General features: G+C 45.3%; 1 protein-coding gene across 2 annotated transcripts in view; it reads left to right on the top strand.

The window, feature by feature from the left end:
- The first annotated feature begins 756 nt into the window (after positions 1–756).
- SLC6A11 (solute carrier family 6 member 11) overlaps positions 757–22,401 on the top strand; it is a 121,336-nt gene continuing 99,691 nt past the window's right edge. Inside the window, exons 1-4 of one of the 2 annotated variants that reach the window (XM_025376316.1) lie at positions 757–1,072; positions 4,018–4,152; positions 4,265–4,405; positions 7,846–7,936. In XM_025376316.1, the coding sequence (XP_025232101.1) occupies positions 817–1,072; positions 4,018–4,152; positions 4,265–4,405; positions 7,846–7,936 (623 nt within the window). In that variant the 5' untranslated portion in view covers positions 757–816. The remainder of the gene's footprint in view (positions 1,073–4,017; positions 4,153–4,264; positions 4,406–7,845; positions 7,937–22,401) is intronic. The other variant, XM_025376317.1, reaches the window with a different exon arrangement.

The raw sequence follows: 22,401 nt of genomic DNA, 5'->3' as shown, positions 1-22,401 counted from the left end.
CTACATTAAAACCTACAAGACCCTACTGGTATTACCTTTTGCAGACCAGGAAACTGAGGCACAGAGGGATCAGATGACTGACCAAAATCACACAACTTAGATTTACCTGTTTCTAGACACAAGCACTTAACTGCCACCCGGTCCTGACTATGTTGAGAGCTGCGGACACCAGTATGAACAAGACCTGCAGGGTGTCTAGGGCTGGGAAGAAGCCACAAGTTCATTTGCACCCTTTCCCTCAAGGTGTGGTCCCTGGACCAGACATAATGGCATCACTGGGGAGCTCGTCAGACACGCAGGCTCTTCAGCCTACTGTGATCTACTAGACCGTGATGTGTAGTTTAAACATGACCCGCAGGTGTCTGGTGTGTAAGTTCAAGTTGGAGAAGTCTGGTCTAGAGCCCATTCCTCTTATTAGAGACGGGAAACTGAGGCCCAAGCATTTGAAGGTTATGGACGGTGGTAGAACTTTGGCGTTTAGTGAGTGGTGCCAGCCTAGGCCTAAATAGGCGCTTCCACTCTTGTCCCAGCAGGTCAGTGGGTAGGGCTGCGGGAAGGATGGGCGCTGCAGGGGCTCGGCGCGCGCAAGGTGCTCGCGGGCTCTCTGGCCCAGCCGGGCTGGGGTGGCGTGGGCGTCCTGCGGGCCGGGCCTCCGCGCCGCGCCGCGTCCCAGTCCCAGTCTCCGCGCTGGCCTGGCCCGGTCCCTCAGCTCCACCCCCTGCCTCCCCCTCCCGCCTGCTCGCGCCTCCTGAAAAGCCAGCCCGCCCGGGGCGGCGGCGCAGAGCCGGGCCGGCGCACGAGGCAGCCAGCGCGGCCATGACGGCGGAGAAGGCGCTGCCCCTGGGCAATGGGAAGGCTGCAGAGGAGGCGCGGGAGTCCGAGGCGCCGGGTGGCAGCGGCAGCAGCGGGGGCGCGGCGCCCGCGCGCGACCCGCGCGACAAGCGCGACAAGGCGGTCCACGAGCGCGGCCACTGGAACAACAAGGTTGAGTTCGTGCTGAGCGTGGCCGGGGAGATCATTGGGCTGGGCAACGTGTGGCGCTTCCCCTACCTGTGCTACAAGAACGGAGGAGGTGAGGTGATAGGGAGGAGAAGGGGAGGTGGCGCCACCCGCCCGGTGGGGGCGGGGAACCAGGGGCTAGCGCGAGACCCCCTCCCGCGCCTGCGTGGAGCGGAACCCGAGCGGAGAACCTCGACTCCAGGCACCTGGCGCGTGAGCTCGCTCCGGAGCGCGGCCCACCTGTGCCAGTGCGCACGCGCACGTGCCAATTCGCGCCTGAGGGTTCCACCGGCCAGCGCGGGGACTTGCCCGCGTTCTGTCCTCAGCGTGAGATGCAGAGCGAGGCCAGGGAGCCCTTGCTTTGGGTACGCGCCCTGATGTTTCAGGCACTTGGCCCCTTTGAGCCTCAGCTTTCCTAACTGGGAAAAAGGCCTGTGGAGAAGGGACTCCTGATGATCAAAGTGGTCTCAGTTTTTGCACGCTTACTGAAGTGCCGAGCACCTTTGACCTATATCATCTCATCTCATCCCCTCGGTCACTTTCGTAGGCAGGGGTCTACCCATTTTGCAGATGAGGACACTGAGGGTCAGAGAAGTCTCACTCGACCAAAAATAAAGATGGGATTCTGATGTCAAAGGCCTTGTTTTAAACTGGAACTGGACTCATCACAGGGAGAACTTTTAGGCGAGGCATTGCTCGATGGTTTCCTGTCTAGTCTTTCGTCTACTCTTAAGCCCATTTTAGGGCCACTATTTGGGGCCCCTCTGGTGGAAGAATTGGCAACAAACAGTTTATTTTACGGGTCTGAGAGTCACCCACGACAAACAGCAACACTGGTTTAATGCTGATGCTCTGCCGTAGAGATGTAGAAGGGCAGAGGGAAAGGATGGTGACGAGAGAGTCCTTTCTAGTGACAGCCTCTCAAAGTCAGTTTGACAAAAGATGCAGCAGCGAATCCGTAACTCTCCCAGCTCAGGGAAGGGGCTCCAGCCTTCAGGACCCCCTCCTGTCATATCAGCAGGACAGCTGGGCTGGTCCATGGCAAGGGATCTTATAAAACCTCCTTCGGTGGCACAGTTTCTCCAAGGAAGAGCCTGTATCTGTATATTCCCTCTTCTCTTTCCTGTGCCCCTGCCCCTCCAGCAAATTCCCAAACCCCAGCGAAGGTGGCTCAGAAGTTGGCTGGCAGGGACCGCGTTGTCTGAGCAGAGCAGGACTTCCTGTGCGAGCAGCTGCCGGGAGAGCGAGAAGGGTACTGCTTGGCCCAGGCCCTTTCTTTGGGGACATTCATCCTGAAGGCACAGGCTGCTCCAAGCCTGCTCTGCACTGGTAATGAAGTGGCCGCCGGTGTTGATGGCTTGGCAAGGGAGAGAGAGGGAGTGGACTTGGAGACCCCCAACGTGCCCTGTGCTCTCGGCTCTGAATCCCGCCTCTCTTTGCAGATTCAGCGTTTGTAAACTGCGTCCACTTGGAAACCTGTGGAAATCTAGGGTAGTCCCCAGGCACAAATTGTTTTAACATCTTTTTTTTCCATACAGGAAATGTTGTGCCCAAACAAAAAGCATTCCTAAAAGCAGAAAACAGGGTAAATTGGGTTAATTACAAATTCTGTCACAGATTTTTTTTTTTCTTAAAAAAAAAGGGTTGTAGTGAGTAAAGTTTTTAAAATGAGTCATTTTTTTTTCTTCTGACTTGTCAAGAGTTTCCATGAGATGCATAGATCTCCTGGTTTGATTGAGTTTATTATCCTAAGGATTAGTAGCTTTGTGAATACACAGGTCAAAAGGCTTTCCGAAAGTGTCATACGTTATACGTTAGATTCTAGAGGTTTCACAGGTAAATAACAGCATGTTAGGGGACCTGCTGCAACTGATTTTAATCACTTAGATTTAGATTCAGTAAACAGATCCTCTTATCTCCTTTTCCACACTTTTTGCTTTCTAATGTAGTTGGGATATCTGCTTCTCAACTGTTTACCTTTTAAAAAACGTCCATTCTGCCCTCCTTATAGATCCCAACAATAGTTTAAAGTATTTATTTCCCAATATGAAACTTTAAATTAGCTGCTTGCCCAGAAAAGCTAAGACACTTTCAAACGCTGGTAGATACGGTCCTGCTATCAGGATTGATCAAAATTGTTGCTATTAATCCTTGCAGTTAAGGAGACTTCATTTAGCAAAAAGCACTTTCAGTTAAAGCCTTCATTTGTGAGATCAGATGGTAGCAAATAGCATGTGTTTCCATGCTTTGTTATTAGACAGGAGGGACAGAATGAGGGATTTGGAAAAATCCCCATTCTGGGTGTAATAGTTCATGCTCACCTCAGTTATTTAATTTGTTTCACAGAAAAACCCAGGCAATGGGTATTGTGTTTCAAATAGAAACACTAATGCTTAGGGTGGTCTCTTCCTGGACCAATTCAAAGCCAGCCTTTGCTAGATAGATTCTTTTTGCAGACTCCTTGCAAGTTGACACCACACCTGGGCCTCATGTGTAGGGGTACTTAATTCTTTGAGGCCTGATATTGTTCATTGTATAATTCCCTGAGAATGCTCTTTATGACAAAGATTGTTTGCAGGTCACTTCCAAAGTAAGAGGAAGGGGTGCCCCTCACCTGGTCTGTTGAGGTCACTTTAAAATGAAAAAGGGTGCAACATTCAGGGAAGGAATGAATTTGACCCATGCTGGAGGATGAGATGTAATTTTTTTTTTAATGAGCCAATGAAACAATTTCTTTTACATTATCATCTTAGCTGCATTACAATTCTATGAGGGAAGCAGTGCAGATGTTAAAAACTGAAGCTCCATTTTACAGATGGAGAAGTTGAGGCTTGGAGATGTGAGGTGGACTCACATAAACGTAGCCCTGTTTTCTGACTCTGGTCCTCATAATGGGAACTTGAACTCAAGTTCAAAGAACATCATGTCTGGCCTGTAGTAGGTGTTTATTAAAGAGTTCTTGTGCCAAGTATGAAACGGCAGGGACAGTTTTCATCTCATTCCTTTGCATCCTTACAGGGGCATTCCTGATTCCCTACGTGGTGTTTTTTATTTGCTGTGGAATTCCTGTTTTTTTCCTGGAGACAGCTCTGGGGCAGTTCACAAGTGAAGGTGGCATTACGTGTTGGAGGAAAGTTTGCCCTTTATTTGAAGGTATGTGTTGAGTTAATGAGAAAATAAAATTTTGCACAGGGAATGTAAACTGCAAAGGCAGATTGTTTTGAAAAGATAGACTCAAGTTGCTTCCTTTCTCTTGTCCCTTCAGGCATTGGCTATGCAACGCAGGTGATTGAGGCCCATCTGAATGTGTACTACATCATCATCCTGGCATGGGCCATTTTTTACCTGAGCAACTGCTTCACTACTGAGCTACCCTGGGCTACCTGTGGGCATGAGTGGAACACAGGTATGGCCCCACGGAGGTCTCTCTGCTGGTCCTGCTGGGTGACCTGGGATTGGGGTTTGTTTGTGCCCTCCAGGCCAGTCCTGGTCCCTGGCCTCTCATCAAGAGTCTAGTTTTCTAGGGTAGTCTTGCTGAAACAGGGGTCAGCTCTGCACCTGTTCTGGTACGTTCTGTGAGTTGCAGCCCTAAAGGCTGAGCTGAGCATTGGCCCATAGACTGGCATGGTTAGGAGAATGGAGATGTTCTGTCTTCTGTCAAATGCAGAGACTGAACCCTTTGGGGGTAGCATGGGGGTGTGAGGAAGAACACTAGACTTAGACTTAGGGGACTAGGGCTCCAATACCAGTCTTGCCTCTCGTGTCAAGTTTTCCCCTGTAAAACTGGGGTTAGACCAGATCAAGGGCTGCAGACAGAGGACCTACAGGCCAACCAGGCTTTAGATCAGTGAATGGCAAACTTAAAAAATGGATTTGGTTGCCAAAATTTAAAAAGTTGGAAGACTTCACCTGAAAAATTCAGGTTTCCAGCCTATCTTAAAAACTTAAACAATCTGGTGACACCAGACCCACTTTCCTGCTTGACGGCAGTGGCTATAGCCAAAAGGTGGCTATTGCCTTCAGTGACAAATCTGTCATTGAGTTACCACAAACCCCACCCAGCTCACTTTATTCATTTACTTTATCAATCCAACCCAGCTGACATTTGAATTTAACCCCCAACCCCACTCCTGTTGGAATGGATAATCTTTTAGATTATTTTTGATTCCGATATATTCTTTGTTTTTCCATATATCCTCCTATTAGCATTGAGTTTGATAATCCAAGGAAGGCATTTCCCTGCCCAATCCCTGTCTAAGCTGGCCATACTCACAGAAGACATCGCTAATCAATTGTAGCACTCTTTCCTTCTCAGTCTAGTCTTGGCCTTAGAACCCTTCTCCAATAGTGCTCCAGACAGCTGCTGCCTTTTGACTGGAATTGGCACACACACTTTGACCTGTTCACCATCCATATGATAACCTGTGTTAGATTGTGTCTGGAAGTGGCCTGCCATCCTGAGGGCTGAGATCCAGTAAGATTGGGTAGGATGTTGGTGACCAGTAGAAGGAACCGCAGGTGGTAGACCTAGAGATGCTGCAGTGTGGCTTCTAGCCCTATGCAATGCCTGACTCTGCCCTACTCCCCCACTCCCCCAACCCCTGGCTGTTGCATTTTGTGGAGCTTTTGCTGTTTCTCTCTTTAGGGCCCTAGTTTTTAACCTTCCTTTGGCCAGGGAACTCATAGAAATGTTTATCAAACTATAATTCAAGGACATTTTCTTGGAGGCCTGTGAGTCCTCTAGGATAATTTAATTGTGTGTACTTATTTTGAGGATACTCTAAAAATATGCACATGTTCTGGATGGTCTGAGCAAACACCTTATAACTGAGGACAGTCAGGAGGTTCCAGTGGCTTACTTTATGCATGTTTGTAATTTAAGATGCATTCGTGGCAAATAGAATGATGGTGGCCAAGGGAAAAAGACCAGAAAGATTTAATTCATAAATAGAGCATTATTACTAAGTGAAGTCCAGTTGAGAATGCAACACACCATGGGAATGAAAGTTTTGCAGAAGTGTAACCAGAGGAAAATGGTGTAATCAAATCTCAAATAGTTCATGGAGGAATAAACCACCTGAACTCAACAGATTCTGCTTCTTATATGTCAGTTTCATTTTTCTGTTGGGAAAGCAATATAATTTTACCAAATGGCATTATCCTATGCATCTATTTTCTGTTATCACTTTAAATTGTGTTGGTTCTGTAGTTTGCTTGGTATTTAATTTATACATTTAATTTGGCTTTTATAATTGTATGAATACTACAATCACAAAGACTTTATAACTCATTGTTTATTTGTACGTGGTTAAATATTTTAATAAAAATAACTGGTCAACTTGGGTGTCCAAGAAATTTTTTTTTTAATCTAGGAAGAAAAAAAGAATTGAGAAATCCTATTTTAGGGAATCTGATAAAAGTCAAGGTCTCCTCTCTCCAGAAAAAGGCACAGGACACATTCAGAAATCTTGCTTATAATTTCAGGTTTCCAGGCTCCTCTCAAGCCTGACTGAGGACCCACAGACCACCTCCTTTCAGAACATAGGTAGCGCTTGCCAAGAGGATCAACAAGCAGGCAGACAATCTGGATTTTCCCCAGTGGACTGCAAACCTCTTTCTTCAAATGGTTTGCAATCCCCTTTCTCTAAAGGTGTGTGAACACTTGCAATGTGTGAACCATCACATATAGGAGGTGATTCCTGCCTGCAGAGATTACAGATGTGATTTGGAGCATTCATACGTATGTGAGATGGAAGACATGCAAGAGTGAAGCCAACCGGGCACCTGCTCCATGCTGGCCATGGTGCAGGGTGCAGGGGCCTCTGAGGTGAATGGATACAGGAGGCCTTGCCCTCGGGGAGCTCATGGTCTGGTGCCCCAGGTGTCTCTAAACAGAGGGACATGGGTCCCATGGTGGTGGACTTTTCTGGGCAATACCCATGGCAAAGTAGATGGAGCCCTGGCTGGAGTTTATTTCAGTTCTATCCACAACTGGTCAGTGACTTTATATAGGAGGAAAAGGGTATAGGTGGGGGTCCCTTGACTATTTCTGAACCTTAGATTCTTCTTCCTCAAAATAAAGGGAGTTGGAGCAGGTGATTCCTTGGAGGGCCTTTGAATTCTTGCTTTCTTAGATTTCAGGGGAGGGAGGTTGGGGAAGCCCTCCTGGAGGGAGGGGTTAAGGCCCAGGGGCACTGGGCCTTGAAGGATGAATACTAGGTTGCTTTTACTTGAGATTAAATCTCCCTGGGACATCAAATTTCATGAAATGAGAAGAGGCATTCAGTAAATCCTTTCTGATTGACTGGATCGAGTGAGGGAATGATGAAGAAACCAGGGATTCTTGACATATGTTGGCTCACACCATTTCCTCCAATCATCACATTTTGATGAGACAGCTGTGGCATTAGCCCCTTTTCACATAAAGTAAAACAGTCTCAGCTGCATTACTGCCCCAAGGTCACCATGGATGATCCATTCCTTTAGTCCTTCTATTCCACTAGAGCCCTTCAGCCAGACAACTAAATGCTACTGATGGGCATCAGATAGGGAAGTGGAAAAAAGAAAAGAAGATTTGGGAACAAGGGTAGAGGAGACGGTTTGATAGGGAGTGTTGGTTGGGAATGGGAGAGAGAAGGTCCCCTTCCCCATAAACTTTTCCTCCTGTTCTAATCAGTCCAAACCTCTTAACTGTTTGTAAAATATTGATTTTCCCCAATGCCCTTTGACGCATGTTTACTTGGAGCGGCTACATGAAAATGCCTAGTTGCACATCCTGAATGTTTTTCAGGATTCAGCTTTCATGGAGGTTAATTTTCTTCTATTTCTTGTCTGTTTCCACTGTAGAGAATTGTGTGGAGTTCCAGAAACTGAATGTGAGCAACTACAGCCATGTGTCTCTGCAGAATGCCACCTCCCCCGTCATGGAGTTTTGGGAGTAAGTGGAGAAGAACTTGTCTCCTTTGGCCTGTGGGGGCTCTGTCCTGGTTCTGCTCACTTGGTCTTGCCCGTATTCCTGGAAAAAGCCTGATCCTTCATTCCAGCCTGGCACTTCCTGGCTTCTGTGAGCATTCGACGGCTTCGGAAGCAAGAGTGCACATCTTCAGAGGTTTCCCAAAGGGGCAGCTGAGAGAAATGTTTTCTTGTTCTTTGATAACATGTCAGCGTGCATAGTTGCTTATTAGGGCAGGAAGTGCTTAGTGAAAGGATAGACAGTTTAAAAATTCATTTTGAGCAAAAGAAGAGATGCAGCCTGTTTGCAATAAGCTAAGTCAAGAGTGTATTTAGCCTGGAAAGCGTAAATCTCTGGGGGGGATGGATTAGCTTTCTTTCAGTAGCTGAATTGTCATATGGAAAGGAAGGAGATCAACTTTAATGGATAGAGATTATAAAGAAGCAGGTTTTAAATGTGCATAGGGAAGAGCTTGGTCTCACAGCATTGCATTGTCTGGAAGTACTTCAGAAGGTTGTGAGCACCCGTCCCTGGAAGTTGACCAGTATAGGGTTGCCAATCATCGTTGGGGGTGTGTCTGAATGCACTGAAATTGTAAGTAGTACTTGTGTGGATGGGCATTTTCCCAGAAATTGGCCTAGTTTTATCAGAGTTCCAAAGGATCTGTGACCCTCACAGGTCTGCCGAGTGTGGTTGTGTACACTGCACACTGAACAACCCAAGGGGTCATAATTTACATTATGAAATATACATTCCAGAATTGTGTGGTGCCCGACCTGTATAACCATACGCAGTGGCCCTGACTTGCAAGTTTGTTATAAAGGTAGAAGGATCCCTTGCCCCAGGTATTGGAGAGAAGTTTCCTGTATGGGTCAAAGGCTGGACTAAATGCTTTCTGAAGCTTTGCAATCTAAAAAGTCCTGGCTTCATTGAAGAAGCCTCCATTACTCTGATGATGATTAATAGTAGTGTATGTGTGTGTGGTGGGGCAGTGATTTATGAGTGATTTTTATTCTTTTCCCAGATACCATTCATCTCCTGCCCTCTCTAGAGGTCATTATGCTGAATTTAGATTTACCACTCTCATGTACATCTTTATACTGGCGTATATATATCCCAAATAGCACCTAGGTATTTCTTGCATATTTTTCAAATTTTATGTTACTAGTATCTATTACTTACATTTTCTATAACAACTTTATTTCTTTTCTCAATATTGGTTCTTAGATGTATCCATATTGGCACATGTAGCTTTGGTTCTTTCATTTTTCTACCAGAGTATTTCATTGTATGAATGGCCTATATTGTATTTATCCAGGTCGTCTGATGGGCATTTAGACTATTGCCCATTTCTCACTATTATTAAGTACACTGAGTAAAAATGTCTAGTCTGTTCTTCCTTGAGTGGAATTGCTGGGTTGTGGCATACATGCATTGTCAGTTTTATCATATAATGTAAAATTGCTTTAGAAAGAAATTAATCTAGGCCAGGCATGGAGGCTCACATCTGTAATCCCAGCACTTTGGAAGGCCTAGGTGGGCGGATCACCTGAGGTCAGGAGTTTGAGGCCAGCCTGGCCAACATGGTGAAACCCTGTCTTTGCTAAAAATACAAAAATTAGCTGGGTGTGGTGGTTCATGCCTGTAATCCCATCTACTCAGGAGGTTGAGGCAGGAGAATCGCTTGAATATGGAAGGCGAAGGTTGCAGTGAGCTGAGATCACGCCACTGCACTCTAGCCTGGGCGACAGAGCGAGACTCTGTCTCAAAAAAAAAAAAAAAAAAAAATTAATCTAATACACTCCAAACAAGAGTTTGTGAGAATTTCTATAGCTTCACATTTTGGACAGCACTTGGTCTGTTCAGTTTTTGTTTTGCCAGTGTAATGGGCATTAAATGATATCTTAATTCACATTTCTGTGATTACTTGTGAGGTTAAGCACCCTTTCATGTTTTGTTTTGTTGTCTGTTTTTTGCTATTTGATTTCTGTACCTGTGAACTTCAGGTTTATATTATTTTCTATTTGGATTGTTTGTCTTTTCTTACAGATGGAAATTGTTGATACATTCTAGATATTATCTTTTCCCAGTGTGTGGCTTTTCTTTGTTATTTACGGTATACCGAAGTTTCCATTTTACTGAAGTCGAATTTGTCAATTTTTCTTCTGGGTTTGCACAGTTGGTGTCTTATTTAAGATATATTTCCCTACCCCAAAGTTGAAAAAATTTTCCATAGTTTCTTCTAAGAGTTTTACAGTTTTTTGTTGTTTTTTTTTCACATTTAGGAGTATAATCCATCTGGAATTTTATGTTTTTAATGTTGTTTTAGGTAGAAATCCAGGTTTTAATGTATAAATAACCTATTTTCCCAGCAGGAGTTACTGATCATTCATTCTTGTCTGATTTGTAGTGCCATCTTCTACACATAATTTCCTTTAAGCACAAGTCTGTGTTTGGGCTCTCTGTTCTGTTCCATTGGTCTCTTTGTCTCTGTGCCCATACCACACCTATAGTTTTTTTGTAAGCCTTGAGCCTGTAAGGCAAGTCTCTCACTTGTTCTTTTCCAAAATTGTTTTAGTCTTCTAAATGAATGTCAGAATCAGTTTGTTGAATTAAACAAGAACAGCAATTAAAAAAAAAAACTCTGTGAGAGTTTTGATTAAAAGTCTATTGAACTCATGGGTTAATTTGAGAAAATTTGACATCTTTATGATCCAACCTCTCTGTCTATGGACATGGTGTAGCTAGTTCTCCATTTGTTTACATCTTTTAAAGTGCTTTATAGAGTAGTGCTACTTAAATATGGTCTACAGAGTAGCAGTATTTTAATCACCTGGTTACCTACCCCAGGCCTACTGAATCATAGTCTCAAATCCATTAGATTTGTACTTGAAAGGAGACTTCTGTGCTGGGTGGGCCTTTGTGGTCTTTCCCAGTCTCATTGGGCTGAGGTTTCCTGGAAGAATGTCAGAGACTTGTATTGGACCTGCACATTTGGGGTTCTGCAGAACAGTTTCTGTGCTCCTTTAGAGAATTCACCCTGAAACTCCAGACTGGACAAGGTCTCTGTGTTAGTTACTGTTGTTTTTGCACCATTCATTTCCTTTGTAACATATATGGAAAACCTTAATTAAATCATTATTTGTATAATATTTGTTCATTGTCTGTATTCCCCAATAGGCAATCATGAAGCGGCACCTTGTCTGGTTTTACTCATCATTGCCAGGCTATGGAAGGCCCTCGGTGAATATTTATAGACTAGATGGACAGATGAGGAAGGCAGACAGGCAGGCAATATGTCCTAGAAAATACTATATGAGAAGAGTCAAAGTGGGCTCTGGCAAGAACACATGCTGTCATTAAGCCTCTCACCCAACAGCATTGATTAATTCCAGGACCCCTTTGCAATATCCATATTATCCATTTATTTGGACACCAAGTGCAGGCAAGGGCAGTTTGTCTGCATGCTCATCAGTATGGACCATCCTGCCAGCTACTTGGTTACTCAAGATGAAAGTTCATGAGAAAATGAACCCATGGTTCTAGTTTTCTATTCAGATTGCATCTCTGTTTGTATCATCCATGCAGTGTTGAATCCTGTATCCTAAAAGTACTCAAATACTAGTGGGACACACACCCCTTCATACAATTATGCTTTTGTCAGACACCTCTAATTCTTCTTTACCCCTGAGCTGAGATTGGAATATAGAGATTGTGTGAGATGTTCATATCATCCTATGAAAAGCTTTTGAGCCATCTAAGTTTGAGAAGGGATGAAAGCTGTGTCGTTCAGTGAGAATATCCATTTACCTTTGCTGAACCCAAATTCCCAAACTTATTTTCCTATGGACTAAATTAGAATCCCTTCCCTCTCTCTGACCCCGCCCCAGTGTACTCCACCCCCTGAATGCTCGCATTCTGCTAAATGCAGTCTGGGAAACATTTTGCTAGGAATAAGTTCTTCCTTAAATTCAGCCAAAAGTTGATTTCTGGGGCTTTGATATAGCATACCTAATTGCTTTTCTGTGTGACAGCACTCTTCAAGTATTGGATCAAGCTTCCTCAAAAACATTTCTTCATCTTTCTTTGTTGTTTCCTTGTGTGTCTGGTTTCATGGGATCCTGTTGTCCTTTTCATACTGCCTCCAACTCCAGGGACTTCAGTGAAGGCCACATTGCTCAAAGTAGACTGCCTAGGCTGTCTGTTATTATAGTTCATTCATTTGACAAACATCTGAGCTCCTGGTACACGTAAGAAAGACACGGTGTCTTCTTTAGGGGAAGCAAAGATGGAAGATGAAGTTCTAGTCTCTGGAAGCAGAGGTGAGACAAGCCCACAGATAACCTTAAAATCATTTATATAGGGCACTACTTCTCTGCCTGGATCTGGCCATGGCTTTGCCTTGGCCATGGGCACCTGGCCTGCCCACCCCCATCTTGAAGTGTCAATTCCCTTTTCAGATGTAATTAAATTTGCTGGCTTAGCCCATGAGAGAAGCTCGGGCCCTAGATCAGTCCTGGATTCTGACTGTTATGGGGGGTCCTACAGGGCCAGGGCTGCTTGTCTTCCTAATGTCAGGCTTCAAAATTAGGCCACCCTCGTTTCCCTTAGTAACCCATTATGCATCTGGCATCCGTGCATTTATCTAAATGTGTCTGCAGTTCTAAATTTTGAGCCTGTACCCTCTGGTGGGATTGAATGCTATTTAGTGCATAACCAATATTGTGGCATCAGATGGACATTGATTCATCTTCACTTCCCTTTCTCAAGCCTCCAAGTCCTGTTAGTCCAGGGTTGGGGGAGCAACTCCGTTCTTGCTATGTATACAACCAAAATTGTTTTTGCGCAGCGTCCATTCAGCAAGCACATGTTGAGCACATATTGTGTGCTGGGCCCAAATTAAGCTCTAAGGGTATTCAGTTCTATTTATTCAGAAGGATGAGGCCTTATTTTTCTGGTTTATCTTCACTGGAGGAGTTTTGTTTTTAGTGTTTATTTTTGAGTCACGTGGATATTTTAATTGTTTTTCTTTGGACATGAGATTTGGGATCAGAGGAACTAGAGTGAAGGTTGGTTCTTTCTGTGGGACTGGGGTGACTCCCTGCCTCTTTCCCAGGCCTGTCTTCCCTCTGCACATTACTCTCCTCCACACTGGCCTTCTTTCTGTATATTCGGATATACGGGCCTTGTCCCAGGGTCAGTCTCTTGGCTTTTGCTTTTCCTTTTGCTAGAAGATTTCTCACCAGATCCTGTGTGTCTGGCTCCTTCTTACCATTGAATCTTCATTCAAATGTCAGTGTCATATGGGGAGCCCTCCTTGACCATGCCCATGGAATCTGCACCCCAGTCCCTCTCAACCCCATCACTCTTTCTTAATGCCCCATCACTCTTTCTTAATAGTTCTTATATTATCTGAAATCCTTGTATATTTATTTGATTATTCTGTCTTTCTCCATCAGAATTTAAGTTCCATGCTGGCAAGGACGATATCTGTTTTGTTCATTATTGTCTTGCCAGCACATTCTAGGTGCTCAATAAATATTTGTTGAAATGGATGAATGGAAGAGTGAATGAATGAATGTTTCTTACCCCCTTGGATCTCAGTGTCCACATCTGTAAATTGGAAATGATGATAACACCTACCTGAACACCCACCTGCAAGGCTGAGATGAAGATTGAATGAATGAGACTTCTCCTGTAGGAAGCCCAGCCCATCTTAAGCTCTTTGGAAAGGTTTTAATATGTAAATAGATTTTTGCAATTGGTTCTCCCATATATGAAATGGGGTTAACTCTGTTCCTTGCCTTACCAACCTCTCCGGGCTGCTGTGAAGATTAAATGAGATAACACATTCTGAGAACTTTGATGGGTCATAAGTGGGGTGCCTGTGTTAGTTCTGGCTACTGGAGGCACAGGGTCCCTTCCAGCCCCATCTCTACAGCTACAGAGTCATGGTTGGGCCCAAGCTGCCAAGGCCTGTGCACAGTTGGTCTGTTGGCCTACAATAGCCTTCCTGCCTCCTGATTCAGCATCAGAAGTGCCCTTCGGACCCTTTCCTAGGTCAGCACTGCATGCTGTGTGGCAACATCCTGTTCTGCTAGTTTGGATTACCTGGCCCCACCATACCCCCAACACATCACCCCATAGCTAAAGTGCAGATTTTAGTGGCAAGTTCTACAGCCCAGTTTAAGCAGCTGCCCCTTCCACCTGTCAGGTGTGTGACCCTGATTAACCTGTAGAGCCTCTGTCTGCTCCTCTGAAAACGGGATGACATATGGTAAACGTACCCACCCCGCTGTCAAGAGCATGGAATGAGATGATGCTTACAAAACTCCTAGCATGTGGTAAGTGCTAATAAATAGTAGCTGTTTTTACACAGGAGACTTTATCCAGATCTCTACAAGTCTGTGTGGATTCTTTTGAAGATTCTTTACAGAAGGCTTATCAAGCAAGGCCTTGTTTTCCCCTCACAGTAGGCATGGTGAGCTTTCTCAGTGTATTTTTTCTTCACTTAATTGTTCTTTTGACATTTTTCTAAGTAAATACTGGGTGCTGGACATCTTATAAGTAGCCAGAAAGATGAGGAGGAGGACACTGGCTCTCCCTGAAGAAGCACATAGCCTGGCAGGGGAAGCTGGGAAGTAGGAAAAAAAAAAAAAAGAGTTTTTGAATTATGAGGTAACAGATATATCTGTAGGAGGCTTGCAGAGCGAGGCTGGGGAAACCTGGATACCTGGACTTTGGGGAAGGCTACATGGAGTTGGTGATACTTTAGCTGGGTTTTGCAGGATGAATAGAAGTTCTTGTGGTTGGCTATGGAGTGAGTAAGTGACATACCAGGTGGAGAGAATAAAAAAAGCAAGAGCGCAGAGATCTGAAGTTGTGTGTTGCAGCTTATGGATTTTACCCACAATGCTACTGCATTTAGATCCTAGGGGCTAAGGGTAAACTTTACTGAAGAGCAGGCAGGGGCCAGAGCATCTATGCACTTACAGGTCTTTATTGAGCACCTACTATATGTCAGGTCTCATTGCAAGTTCTGGAATGCAACATGAACAAAACAAAAACTCATCCTTACAGATCTGAGAGCACCAATAACCAAATAAGCAGAAAATATTGGATTAAGCTGAGTTCAGTTTCCTGAAGAAAAAGTCAGCAGGGTTAGAGGGCAGAAAGTGTCCGAGGGTCAGCGAAGGCTTCTCTGAGGAGGTGGCATGTCAGTCAGGGAACTGAGAGAAGTGAGGGAGCAAGCTGTGTGGAGGTCCCAGGAGCTACAGGACCGAGGGAGCAGCGGGGGTGGTAACCCCATAGTGGGAGGCTCTTTGGGGAATGGCAAGGCAGTCAAAGAGCCTGGAGAAGAGCATGAAGGGCCTCTGTACACTTCTAAAGGGTTTGCAGTGATTCTGTGGGATGCCTGCAAATGTTCTATTCTTAGAGTTGTGTAATCAGGCCTGAGGATAAGGCAGCCTCCCCAGGTTGCGGGTGGAGGCCATGGATGTGGTCCAGGTGCAGGAACCTAAGGCCCCTTCCTGCGGAGGTGGAAGCTGGGTGGTGGTGCCCTGCACTGTTGGGAAAGACAGGGTAGAAGCAGTCTTGCCATGCTTGTCCATAGAATACACTGAAGGGAGTAAGAGAACGGTCTCTCTGATGTATTAATTCCTCCGTAGCCTCCCACTTGCTGTGAGGTCTTCTAACCTCATGCGTCCTCAGCGAACTTGTTCTGATGAAGGCAGATGGGCAGCTCTTAATCTGCCTGAACTCTCAAGGCCCCATTTTTTTTCTAAACAACAGCAACAGAAGCCAATTTAGCAATAACCTGCAGCACTGGGGCTGCACATAAGTTTTGTCCCCAAATCCTACTTCTGAAAGTTTATTCGCGATATGACCTCGCTAGTTACATAGAACCTGCGCGTGTCCTCAGCACCACTGTATATGATAGTTAAAAAGGACATGTAAAATGTTCTTAAATATGATACCAATTAGATAAAATTATACAACTGCTAAAAAAGAATTAGGCAGAAAATGTGTTGACACAGAGAAGCTAACAGTAAGTGAAAAAGGTGAGTTGTAGAATGTTGTGTATGATATCGTATGTAATACATGTGTTGTATATGCCTTTATAACCATAAACCATGTCTGGAAGTATACATAAGAAACTATTAACAGATTACCCAGGAGTGGGACTCGGGGGCAAGTGAGGTTATAGAGAGAGGCTTACTTTTTGCTTTGTACTTTTTTGTATTATTTAAATTAGAAACAAAACTAGGAACATGATTTCATAATTTAAAAAATAGGAGCCACAGGGTTAGTGAATAAGCTGTTATTTATCATTATGAACCCTCCTGTTTGTGTAACAAATCCCATTTACAGTAGTTTGTAGGCAGACATTGTGAAGAAACTAGTAGTTCTTTCTTTCTCCTATATGTGCCTACAGGCCCACAGAGATATCTAGCCCTGAAGAGTAAAATGAAGCTTGCTTTCTGAATGCTTCATCATTTACTGTTTCCTTCCAGTGAATGGAAGATTGTAACACAAAGGGGAGTTTGTAGGCAGACGTTGAGAAGAAGCTAGTAGAAGCTTCCACCTTGTTAATCTTTATGTATTTATTTGTTTAGTTACCATTTGTCTTGATTTTAGTTCATTTAATTTTTTAAATGAACTAATGCCTGTAATGCAGGCAGAAGAAAAAAAATTCAATTTTACCATTAACTAAACATAATTTTGGAAACGCTGAGGGATTTCCCAGAACCCAAAACCAGCTTCTTGGCTCCTAGTGGCCCCAAGCAGCCCTGGTGCCCCAAACCCACCAACCAGCTGCCCCACAGAGGATCTCTTCTCTCAAGGAGAGGGCCGTTGTTACTCCTCCCCACCAGGGAGGCACTGGGGATCCTTGGTTAGGGTTTGGGGGAACAGGAAGAGGTCCCATTGAGGACACATACCAGACTTGTGCTGAGTGGGAGCTTGGGCCACATGCAGTACTCTCAGGAGATTCACCAATTCACCAAAGCAAACCCAGATTGACACTTTGTTGCCCTAACAGGGTGTTGTGACCTTCTTGTTCTAATTGTTGAATATTTAACTGATGTTAAAAATGGTGATTATTGGCCGGGCGCAGTGGCTCACGCCTGTAATCCCAGCACTTTGGGAGGCCGAGGCAGGCAGATCACGAGGTCAGGAGATCGAGACCATCCTGGCTAACATGATGAAACCCCGTCTCTACTAAAAATACAAAATATTAGCCAGGTGTGGTGGTAGTGGGCGCCTGTAGTCCCAGCTACTCAGGAGGCTGAGGCAGGAGAATGGCGTGAACCCAGGAGGCGGAGCTTGCAGTGAGCTGAGATCACGCCACTGCACTCCAGCCTGGGCAACAGAGCCAGACTCCATCTCAAAAAAAAAAAGTGATTATTGTTGTAAGCAGTGAAAACACAATAGACATATAAATGGGATACGTTTGTATGTCAGATTAAATATAACCTATAAATGTGTCTCCCCTAGCCCTTTTCCCTAAGAGAGAACTCTGTTCACAGTTGAGTCTCCTCCTGCCCATATTTCCCTGTACTCTTGGTACCACTCTTCTTACTCTCCTTTTTGCCCTGTCTGTCAAAGCATACAAGTTCCCAGGTTCAGAAATTTAATTCTCCTCTTCCGTTGGTTCCCTTTCATAGAAACAGGTTTTCCAGTGGACATTTGATTTCTTTAGTGCAAAAGTGATCTGTGTCCTTTTTTGTAGAAAATGCAGGAAGTAGGTTTAAGTAAAAGAAGAAAATACAGCATACAACAGGATTTGGGTTTCCAAGCTGCTGAAGTAGGGAGGGGCATGCCAAGTCTGCAATTTCACTCCCTTGTCCCCAGCCAGACCCACCCTGGTGGCCATCCCTGAAGCAAGAGCCAGGACCCCTATCTGCCAGGCACCAAGAAGCACTTCTCCACTGCCAATTAAGTTTTTTTTTTTTTTTTTTCTTGAGACAGAGTTTCGCTCTTGTCGCCCAGCCTGGAGTGCAATGGTACGATCTCAGCTCACTGCAACCTCCACCTCCTGGGTTCAACCATTTCTCCCACCTCAACCTCCCACGTAGCTGGGGTTACAGGCACTCGCCACCACACCTAGCTATGTTTGTATTTTTAGTAGAGTTGGGGTTTTACCATGTTGGCCAGGCTGGTCTCAAACTCCTGACGTCAGATAATCCACCCACCTTGGCTCCCAAAGTGCTGGGATTACAGGCATGAGGCACCAAGCCTGGCCCACTGCCAATTAAGTGTAAGGGGTGGAGGCCTGAGGGAGAACCCAAGGTCTGTTTGCCTTAAACCATCAATGCCAGGGATGGCCTCCTGCCCAGAACACCTCCCCAGAAGGACCGATTAATGCTTCTAGTGATGACACCATCCGAATACTATACTGAAAGCCCTTCAGCCGAGGATCAAGGTTCTGCTTGTATGCACAGTTGTTGAAACGCTATTTAAAAGTGCCGTGCTGTGGTGTGGTGTGGGGACCTAGAGACTTGGGCTTTGGCGCCAGAAAGCAAGAATTTGAATCCTGCTGCTTCCACTTGTTGCTTAAATCTTTCTGCAATTCACTGTCTTTGTCTGCAAAATGGGAATAATTGTTGTTATAGCACTACTAGTAGTAATTGGGCTTAATAAATACTGAATAGCTGTGGTCGCCTGTTATTATTAGTTCTTGATCATTACAGTAAACATATTTGTGTATAAAATTAGCCAGATGGTTATTTGTATTTTTCACACTAGATGTCTTACAGTATAGAACAGGAAGCAGCAACTTACTGAACTGCAAGAGTTTTGTATGAGGTTCTTTCTACATCCTGATGGGTGCAATAGAGAAAAGGAAGTCACATTTGGTTACTAAGCACCTACTGTATACCCTGGCCCTGCACAGGGCCCTCTAAGCACATGACCTCATTTAACCCATCCACCCAGGTTATAAATGATGTGGTATCAGTATCTGAGTTCTCATCTCACACGGGGGATTCTGAGGACGTGAGATACTAAGGGACCTGACCAAAATGCCTCTCATGGTGGGCCAGAGCCCGAGCTGGTCTGAAACCCAGCCACCTGCATCTCTCCGCCGTTCCAGGCTTCTTCCTGTGTGTGAAATATGGTCAGCTGCCTGCTTTATCCCAGGTGCAGAGTTGGACTGCTGTATGCCGCCTCTCTGCAGCCCCATGGATTCAGGCTCTGGAAAGAAGTTTTTTTTGTTTGTTTTTTTGTTCTTTGTTTTTCAGCAGATGGGGAATATATTTGATAGGAAAAGGGAGGAAGGGATGAAGGAAGAAACTCATGAGGAAGTTATCAACTGATGCTGGCCTCTAGTGTGTGATATGTGGCCCTCCAGCCAGTGGCACAAGGCACTGATGAGTGAATGATTTAATTCAGGGTCAGGAGCAGAATAACTTGACTAGGTTGTTTTTAATAAAACAATGAGGAAGTATATAAAACTCTCCAGGGTCACACATGCACACCCAAACACACACATCCCTTGCTTGTGCTTTGCACTCTTCTCACTAAGGGGCAGATGGAAGACATGCAGGATGGGGGAGAAGCACCAGAGCTGGGGCAACGTGACCTTTTCATTTAGGAATTGGGACCCTGAGCAGGTAATGCCGAAGCTCAAGATTCCTCCTCTGTAGAACGGGTGTAAATAGACAGCACTTAAAAGTGCAGTTGGTGTGAAGTGAGCTGTGGACAGTGCGACATTGCCGGTCAGCGGTAACTCCTCACAATCCAGTCCCCTTCCACAGACCTCCCATCCTCACTTTCATTTTAGAGCTGAGGTGGATGAAGTGACATTCCAAAAACAGGTGACCACCTGTGGTCTCCCAGTGGGATGCGCCCAGACTGGGACCAGACATCCACTCCCCGCTCTGACCTCCTTGGGCAGGGCTGCTCCTGAGGCTCTCATGCCTATCCTGGCCACCACCCATCCAGGGCACACAGTGGCTTCTTGCAATCCTTAATGCAGACCACTTCGGAGGGGCCAGGGCACAGATGGGCCAGCTTTGAGCTTCTGGCTGCTCCTGAATGCAGATTTGCTTCCCCTTGGGCACGTGTGGGGAACCTGTGGGGCAGCCGTGACCTGGGTGGCATTTTTGAGCTGCTTGAGTCCTGGGAGGAGGAATAAGGGGCAGGAATCTAAGGACCCGGACCCCCGCTGTGGGGTGGGGGAGGCCCTTCCTGCCACCTGGGATCCACGTTCTGCAAGTGAGAATGGCTGCGTTATGACCCGTGGTGGATTCCTCACAGCTGCAGCAGCTCCTCTGTCTCTCACCTTCCCCTTATGCACTCTGCCTCCTGACCTTCAGGACCTCTGTTCACTTCTCCCTGTGAGTCCTAAGTTTTGAGGCATTTCCCTGGGTTCCTGCTCCTCTGGAAAGTCCCCACTTCTAGATTCACTTTCCTCCCTGCACTCTCTCCTGCTGCCCTCAGTCTCACCCTCCAGCCACAGAGGGGCAGCACAGGCATTAAACTTGGGATCAAGGAACAGGTTCAAGACCAGGCTCTGCTACCTACCGGTTTTGTGATCTTGGACAAGGTAGCTATTTCTGTGGAGCCTGAGTTTCCTCTGAACAATGGGTGTGCAAGATAGCACACGAAAGTGCCTGACACGCCTTCCCAAGTGTGTGTTCTCCAGGATGTTAGGAAGTATTGCTTTGGAAAAGCAGAAACAGGGATGGGAGAGGGGAGCCCTTCCTTCTTAACTTTTTAGAAAGTTTATTGTAGTTTACATGCCATAAAATGCACTCCTCTTAAGTGTACAGTTTTGAGTAAATTTACCAAGTGTGAAGCCCTCACCACGATACAAGTTTAGAGTGTTTCTATCCCCCGAATAAGAGCTCTCTGCCCATTCACCATTAATCTCCATTCCCACTTCCAAGCAACACTCAGCTATTTTTTTTTTATCTCTGTGAATTTGCCTTGTTCAGACATTGCATATAAATGGAACCATACAACTTGTGGTCTTTCGTGATTGGTTTCTTTCGTGTAGCATAACACTTTCAAGGTTTATCTATGTTGTAGCATGAATCAGTACTTCATTCCTTTTTGTAGCTATATAAAATACTGTTGCATGGATAGACCATATTTTGTGTATCCATTCATCAGTTGATGAACATTTGGATTGTTTCTACCTTGGGCTATTACGAAAAATGCTGCCATGAACATTTGTGTACAAATTTTTGTTTGAACATATGTTTATTCTCTTGGGCTTATATCCAGGAGTGAAATTGTTGGGTTTTGTGTTTAACTTTTTAAGAAAATGCCAAACTGCTTTCCAAAGTGGCTGAACTATTTTGCATTCCCACCAGTAATATATCAGGGTTCCATTTCTTCACATCTTCACCAACATTTGTTGTTGTCTGACTTTTTGATTATAGCTATCCTAGTAGGTGTGAAGTGGTATGTCTTGTGGTTTTAATTTTCATTTCAATGAGGAACACTTCTCAATAAATTTGAGAAACATTGAGTTAGATAAAGCTATGCAAATGTTGTTTCAGGACTTCTCAGAGCCTTTAATATTCTGCTAAGCAATGAACATCTCTAAGAAACTCTAGTGTGCAGTAGTTTCTCAAATGAGAGCCCAGCCTGACCTGGGAACTCAGGACATTGGAGGATTAGTGTTCTTTGGGAAACATTAGCCTAGGACAGGGGTCAGCAAACTACTGGCCAAATCTCAGCTGCTGCCTGTTTTTGTAAATAAAGTTTTATTGGAAGAAAGCCACACCCATTCATTTACAAATGACCTGTGGTTGCTTTCACCCTGCAGGAATAGAGAATAGTTCGGACAGAGACTGTATGCCTTGCCCTTTACAGAAAAAGCTTGCTGAGCTCTGGCCTAGAAGTCCCTGGTACACAGTGAGGTGCTCTTTTGCTTAGCGTGAATGGCAGAAGGGGCTGGTCCTGGGGTTGGGGTGGGGACCAAGGAAGCACTTGTGAGGCTTAGTGTTATTTGAGCTGGTGCTTGAAGGATGGTTAGAATATAGATAGCTGGGGAGAATTGGGAAGGATGTTCCCAGCTGAGGGAATCATGGGAGTGAATGCTGCAATGTGAGGAAGTGCAGGATGTTTGGGGACTGATGGAGTCTGGTGTGTGGACAAAGAGTAGGATTTTGCAGGGTCAGAGGGAATTGGAGAGGTAGCTCCAGACCCCTTAGGCCTATGTCGGTCCCTGATTGCACTCCCTGGCTCCCCAGGGTCCTGGCTCCACTGACACCCATAATCACACAATTCCCCATCTTTCCCAAGACAGGGCAGTGATTCTGAGCTCTGCCTCTGACATTGAACCAATACGGCTTCAAGATCTGTCCCCGCTTTCTGGGCATGTCACCTGCCTGAGCCACACTTTCCTTATCTGTAGAGTGGGAATAATAGCTGTCCTCGCCTGAGAAGATGCAGAGAAGGTCAGATCAGATTTTACACGTGGCATGGTGAGCAGGTGC

Source organism: Theropithecus gelada, chromosome 2, assembly GCF_003255815.1.
Source record: "Theropithecus gelada isolate Dixy chromosome 2, Tgel_1.0, whole genome shotgun sequence".
Taxonomy (NCBI): domain Eukaryota; kingdom Metazoa; phylum Chordata; class Mammalia; order Primates; family Cercopithecidae; genus Theropithecus; species Theropithecus gelada.
The sequence above is the reverse complement of the archived record's forward strand: the minus strand, read 5'-3'. Positions and strand labels throughout refer to the sequence as shown.